General features: G+C 35.3%; 1 protein-coding gene across 2 annotated transcripts; it reads right to left on the bottom strand.

Moving 5' to 3' along the window:
* Positions 1-2548: 2548 nt before the first annotated feature.
* LOC141440858 (cytochrome c) lies at positions 2549-7417 on the bottom strand. Of its 2 annotated transcripts, none has more exons than XM_074105430.1 (4): positions 7277-7417; positions 6069-6145; positions 5277-5385; positions 2549-3081 (listed from the first exon to the last, which is right to left on the bottom strand). In XM_074105430.1, the coding sequence occupies exons 2-4, from the start codon at positions 6138-6140 to the stop codon at positions 2936-2938; spliced, it is 327 nt and encodes a 108-aa protein (XP_073961531.1). In that variant the 5' UTR covers positions 6141-6145; positions 7277-7417; the 3' UTR covers positions 2549-2935. The 2 variants fall into 2 exon arrangements, with proteins under 2 accessions (XP_073961531.1, XP_073961532.1); XM_074105431.1 differs by having other exon boundaries at positions 7192-7282.
* Positions 7418-7790: the final 373 nt, after the last annotated feature.

Consider the following 7790-nt stretch of genomic DNA (forward strand, 5'->3'; position numbering starts at 1 on the left):
AATTTACAAACTAATCGCAATGACTATGGAATACACAGGATATGAAAACGAAAAAAAAAAAAACCCGGCCAAGAGCGTGTCGGACAAATAGGGTTCCGTAGCCATTACGAAAAAATAAGTAATATTTTTCTAAGGATTTCGTATTTTATAAGGAATCTTCCATGTTTAGGTATATTTTATACCTTAGGCTGCTATTAACTCTTAAACTACTAATAATTCTCTAGCAAACTTAGCCGTTATAGTTTTCCTTGAACGTTTGATATACTTACTACCATCCTGAATTTTTTAAAAATTTTCCACCCACCGGTTTACATTTTACTGTGCCACAGTGTAAGAAAAAGTTCTTAGACTTTGACTGTGGCGAGGTCCTACGAATAATAACTCTAATAAGAATTATTATTCGTAGGCGAGGTCTGTCATTTGATTGCGATCGCTAGCGTCAGAAACGTTAGGCAATACGGCGCGAACTATAATACTGTCGCAGTCACTCATTTAATGTGCCGGCGGCACGGAAATATAGCGTTTAGTGCGTTTACCGTTCATGTGGAGCACAGACTACTCAGAGAACTAACGTGGTGACGTGATGTGGAGGGACAGTTGCACGCCAATCAGTGCTTACTCTTGCCAGATGCCCCGTACATCGTTCGTACTACCACATTACCTACTTACTTAGCATTTTTGTGCAATAATGGTCATCGCTTCGGAAAGCGGTCTTATACCCGTAGTGATGAATCAGCAATTTAGACAAAAACCATAAACACCTATGTTGACAAAAATATTTTAAAAGGCAGAGTGAGACAGCGCCAAAACGGTGTAGAAAACGGTTATAAAAAGAACTAAAATATTCCATACAAAATAATTTTCATCACACTTGCTCGTAAACTGTGTCATAACATGCAGGCTACCTTGCTTGCAACCCCCCAAATAAAACCCTCGACCTTAATGTGCTTGTCATGAAGCCCGTGGTCGGTAAATGAGTCATTGCGCGTACTAATTTTCTTGTCATGAAGCCCAAGGTCAGTCGCATGAGTCAGTGCCCGTACTGATGGCGCTGCGTCGTGCCCGTGCGCGCGCTGCTGCAGGACCACATGCACACGCGGCTCAGGCACATGCTGCGGAAGGGGGAGGGCGGCGCTGCCAAGAGCGCAGCCTAAGGTATCGCCAATATTTGGAACAATTATATTTTTTCTTTTAGAAATAAAAAAAATACTCGCAAATGTGATGAAAAACATTGTATGTCGCACGGGCGGTACTAGAATTACGAACATCGACTCATTAAAGCCCTCAGCTTTCGACTTCGGGCTTCTAATAGACTCGTTCGTAATTCCTTATTTACCGCCCTTAAGACACAATGTACTATACTGTCGTAGTGAGCATTTACGAAGAAATTGGCGGTCTCATTTAATTTCTATTTTTAATGTCCTACTCAATTATACCAAGCCCTATTAGCATAATTGACTCGAGACCATCAACATGAGGTTAATTTCATTGATTATATCAACGTTATATTATATAATTAGTGCTTTAATCTCAAACTACAAACCACGAACAAAAGATAATATAAGCAGCGACCCTCACGACGAACTTTAAAAAGTGAAATTTTGTATTTGCCATGTTCATTAAGATCTGTGGCATTTAATAATAATTAAATTTATTAATCAATGCAATGTAGTTAATGGACACAAATTAAACTAGGTAGTTTTTAATTTCTAAACTGAAAATGGGTTTGAATTATCAGGACATGACTTATTGTTGTTCATTCTGAGAGGTCGTTGAGAATACACAAGTCTAATATGTAGTCGTGGTCAAAGATATTATTAGAATTTATAGTACCTTGTACACAAAAGTTCAAATACAAAGTTACAGCGAGAAGGTATAAAGTGTAAAGATATCTTTGACCTCAACTGTACAGCTATAAATTAACTTGTAGGCCGCAAATCTTGTATAAATGAGCCACCAGTAGCTACTACGAAATTCGAAGCTTGTAGCGTACAATCCCTCTCACTCTCGTATTAAATAATATAAGCGCCAAGATACGAAGTTCGAATTTTGCACTTCGTAGTATAGGAGCTGTTACTAGTAATTATGGAGAGTTCTAACATTTGAACTAGGTATAGACAACATAAATAATATACTAACGCACAAAATTTGGCCCACTCTCCACAAAAATTACCTTTAACTGCATACATTTGAGGGCCAGATTTTTTGCAGCTCATTATAACATGCTGCATCCCGCTCCACCACAGCTAGACAGCTACAACTTATTTGTGGTTTTAGTAGAGTATAGAATGGTTTCATCAACCGAGTAAAATCAAAAATAATCAATGAATTCGTCCAAATGTCCGACAAAGGACAGAGCTAGACACGCGGTAGTGTGTCAAGCCAAGTTCAAGCTAACAGAACTGGCGATCAGCACCCGAATCATTTGGAACCACTTTTGACCCCTTCATAACTCAAAAACTATTTGGCATAAACATGTCAAATTTGGCTCATTTATTAAAACTCTACTGGTGTATTAAGTGACATAACACTAAAAAAATAATAAAAATACAGAACATAATTTTATTATTAAAATAAATTAGTCATCCACAATAACGTTATTTTACCGGAACATATACAAATAAAAAGCTAATAGTGATGTCTATTATTAATTTAATAACATTCAAACCACTCACAAGTAGGTACCTAAATGGTGACAAAAATTTAATTTAAGCGAGGCGAAAATTTTGTCTCTATTCGGCAACATGTATTCGTAATAAATAGTTCAATCACATAATTATACTCTAAGTATGATGACATGAAGTTTAGGTAACTATTGTGCCATAACATTGCAAATACACTAGTTAATGATACTGATTGGGCTAGGACTAAGAAGATTCCAGTAACATAATGGAAATGCTTCTTATTTTGTTGTAATTTTCCTAAACAATTTAGTTTACTTTGTCGCAGACTTGAGGTACGCAATTAGGTCTGCGCGTTCGTTGGGCTTTTTCAGGCCAGCAAACACCATTTTGGTACCAGGGATGTATTTCTTAGGGTTCTCCAAGTACTCGAAGAGAGTGTCCTCATTCCAGGAGATACCTGCAATAAAGAAAGACATGATTAGTTTGGTCTATATGTATGCAGTGGCGTGGCGTCATAACAACTCCATTCCCACCAAGATGCCTAAGTTTTTTACATGGCATATCTACATTAACTCCGAGGAGTGGCATCCAAATACGTGCCTAAAACACGATTCTCTCACTCTCCAGTTTATCTAACGAAAATTTTCACGCCACGCTACTGGTATCCAACAAAATGATTATGTAGAAAATGAATAGAGATTGCAAAATAGCTTATTAAAATTTCAATGACTTGGGCTCAAATTGATAATTAAAGTTAGAAACAACAAATATTTGATGATTGCAATGAGACACTAATTTAAACGGATTTAGAATACGACAGTCACATATTTATGAACACATTGATCATCATAAGTCTATATGGACTTTGATAGCTTAACTATAACTTACATCAACTGGCATAGCACATGTTCATGATAAGCTGATGCTAATTGGTGATTATACTAAACACCATAGTTACAAAACTTAAGATATGCTTTATCTGCAGCCTTATCAATCTTATCTTGAACAAACACGTAAATGTCACGTGTAAGTACGTACGTAGTGATGATGAATGAATCTGTTATCATGTATCATCATTTGACAGTGTTGATCTTTTTCTTCAGTTTTAGGGTCAAGAATAATGATATAACTCCACATGATCGCCGATTTACACGTGCAGAAGCACTTTACACAAATATCTTTTATAACATCCACATTTTGTTAAACAATCTTATGAAACTGTCATTTAGTTGCCTATCTACACTAAAATTTCAAGTCCAGTTGTAATATTCATTAATTTAGATTACCATGTTATCAATGACGTAATCAAGAAATTGTGTGGATCAGAAAGTAGGGTCAAGATGTTCTAAAAACCTAAGCAATTTAAATAATAGGTTTCTTATCTAATCTAATACCTTTAAACAAGCAATTCTTATATATATATTTCGGGGATCACGGAAACGGCTCCAACAATTTCGATGAAATTTGGTATGTAGGGGTTTTCGGGGAAGAAAAATTGATCTAGCTTGGTCTATGTCTGAGAAAACGCTTGGTATCGAGTTTTAGCCCGCGCGAAGCTCGATCACCCAGATATTTAAACTAATGATTAAAATCAATAATTTCTATTCTATTGCAACCGAATTAGCCAAAAAGTGCAGTGACTTTACCGGCATAAATTTCCGTGCGCACACATTGTGTCGTGTGTCCATATACCTACACAGTTCAGTTTACAAAAATCGTAAGAAAAATAACCACTACATGTTCCTCTTCTTATAGCATCTGAATCATGTCATCGAAAGAAAAAAAAACTGAGATATTACCAGAAAAATGCCAAAAAACTTTCCTAACCCTGCTACACACTTTTAAAAGCTTGATAATTCTAATCTTTGTCTTATTTTATCCATACTATAGTGTTTGTGTGTATGTTTGTCCGTCTTTTACATTGAAACGTTAACGGAGCGACGAATCGACCTGATTTTTGGCAAAGAGATAATTTATGGGCTCTGGAGTGACATAGGCTACTTTTTATCCCGGAAAAATGCACAGTTCCCGAGGGAACAGCGCGCGATAACCGAATTCCACGCGGGTGAAGCCGCGGGAAAAATCTAGTTTCATAATAAAAGAGCTGGTATTATAATAGTTGGTACATAAGATCAGATCAGTGGTAAAGGTCATGCCAGACTGTGACGCGTCAATGCACGTACGTGATTGTATGAATCACTCATTTAGACTTTGTTGGTCACAAGAGACGAGAGATAACAAGATTTTAAAGAAGTGACTGAACATAAAAAAAATACTTCAGTTTTGATTTAATATGAATATCTCTTGAGTATAAAATATAAGATCAAGATAAAAAACAATAGGCAATTGTTACATAAAGGAAAAACTTCCATCGCAACTGTAAATATCTAAATATCTACCTCCGGACATAAATATTATACAAGTGTATGTATGTATAACTACATTGTTTTAATTGTTTCAATAGAAGTTTCTTTTCATCCATGTTGTGAAATAAAGCAAAATCTGATATACACAGCGATCTACTGTGGAGACTATGTAAACTAATTTTGATAAAATAAAACTGAGAAAAAAATCAAAAGGCTTTAGTTTAAATGTGCTGCGCTGTGTCACAGAGCTGACCCAAGTAAAATAATGACAAATATAAGATTATACCTTTGGCCTTGTTCGCATCTGAGTATGAGAAGCCAGCAGCTTGCCCAGTCTTGCGTCCGAAGAAGCCATTGAGATTGGGGCCTACTTTGTGTTTGCCACCCGACTCAACCTAGATAACAAAGTATTATTAATAAAAAAAACATGGTTAAACAAGCAGTTTATAGTCAAAGTCAGTTAAAATATATTTATTCAATTTAGGCTATAAAAAGCACTTGTGATTGTCAAAAAATCTAACATCAGTTTAGAGAAATCTCTGTTAAGTTGAGATAAATTCAGTAAGAAACCCAACAAAGTGTATTTTTTTGGAAACAGGTTTACAATGTTATTTATAATGATTTACATCACATAGTTTGACACAATTAAATGTTTTAACACAGAAGATAGTAATGCTATTTAAAGTTTGGGATTGCCAATCTAGATCAAAATTATATCAGATCCATGGCTATAATTTAATCAGTAATTTAATAAAATACCCAGGATATTATTAGTGGAACAATAGACCCATTGAAAGTAACTAATGTAATCAAAAAATGAATCTTTGTTCACATGAAATTTTGTGTCACACTCCTAATTCCACTGTAATTCTAATGGAGTGGTACAGCTGTTAAGCTGGGTCTCCACTGAGCGAGCTGCCACATGGTAGCCATTATTTTGCGGTTTTGATCTCTGTGACAAACAAAATGTCATGTGATTGCCGCGCGAGGTGGCTCACTCAATTGAGACCCAGCTTAAAATTTTCTACAAGATAGCAAACTCTTTGATGCAATGGCACTACATAGTTTTATTACTTACAGTGTGGCACTGCGCACATCTCTGGACGAAGATCTTCTTTCCATTCTCAGCATTGCCAGCAGGGATGCCCATTTTTTCTGCAAAATAAAGTTAAGAGAATGAATTTACATATTCGGAGATATACTCTATAACAAGGATAGTAAACAAATGGCACACAAAAAATAATTTGGGCATGTTACTAATCATTGAATGTGCGTATTTCATTGATTTTTATTTTAAGACTAAGTCTAGAATTTTTGATGGCACATCATAGTTTATTATTGTTTAAATAAAAAGGCACATTCACCAATAGGTGGCTTGATTATGGCTATTTAAAATCAATAGTTAAAACTGGAATAAGAAAGCAGTTGTTTCTGGTATTAAACAAAACCAATTTAAAATCAATTGAATACCAGTTTCCTCCAGATAGGGAACTTGGTTTGCACTATTTTTCTACTTAAAAACTATTACCTACCTTGAAAAATTAAATCAAACCAACTGTGTAAAGTAAGTACCTATAAAAGTTTGTTTCTGCTCCCTACAAAATAAATATAAAAACTTAGTTTTAAATAAGTTTTTGCTATGCCAACTGTATTGTCCAATTTAATAGGTACAATTTTTTAAGAAAATTTCTGAAGTGAAGACCCTCAACATGTGACAATCATTATCTATAGATAATATAATATATAAGCTTTAATTATAATGACCGCGAAACGGGATTTACATAACTATGTAAAGTTAGGTAATCGGGATTCCCTTCTATCGAATTCAATGGGATAAGGAAAACTTGAGTGCTAACCAACATTGCGAAATCATAATTTTCGATCTTTACACCGTAATTCTATTGAAAAAATAATCGATTCCAAGTTTTGTAGCGAATTAGATAAGCAGAGCTTGTGGTATTTCTCTGGGTCAGGATCAATGTCATGTCTTTGGAAGTCCAAGGCACAAGGTGTCGTAATGACATTGTTACGTAAGCAGGCAAACTAAGAAATTATGCAGAATAAATCATATTCGCTGGTAAAACATAGTGCAAGGAACTGAAATAGTGCCATTTTAACCCTTTTTTGTGAAAACTGCCTGAATACACCATAATTAAATTGGAGGTTAACAGATGATTCAGAATCTCCCGCGCGATACTTACAAATTAGTTAACACAAAGCACTCCTTTGAATTTAATGGATAACTTTATCCAGCATTATAAATGGTATAAAAATATCGATACTCACTTTTTAAATTTGTAGAAGGGAATAAAATGTAACGTCAACTAGACGTGCCAATCTTTTTTTTCGACTGACTTGGACTTGGATAGTACCCAACTACCCAACTCGTGGCGCTGTGATCACACGACACGACACGACACTACACCGAGCCAAAACGAGGTTTGACGATGCGATGTCACGAAGTAAAATTGAACTTGGGTTCCCGCCATGTTCCGGCCATGAATTACGTCATCACATGTAGCGCGTGAAAGAGACAAAGTCATTCAAAGCATTTCCTGGCTCTCTCTTAGATCGACGTCACTCGTTTATGCATTTTGACACGTCTCTAAATGTATGCAAAAAATAACTGTCAAATCATATCCTTTTAAATAATCGTTCATCCACCATTATGTATAGTTTCTCTTGTATTTATATAAATATTGATACTTTTCTTTTCTTTAAGTTTTAATTGTATCACTCTTTTCATGATGTGTACTGTACACATAGTTTGAGTTGTAAATGATCTCTTGCCTTAATTATT

The sequence above is a fragment of the Choristoneura fumiferana genome, chromosome 23 (assembly GCF_025370935.1).
Source record: "Choristoneura fumiferana chromosome 23, NRCan_CFum_1, whole genome shotgun sequence".
Taxonomy (NCBI): Eukaryota; Metazoa; Arthropoda; class Insecta; order Lepidoptera; family Tortricidae; genus Choristoneura; species Choristoneura fumiferana.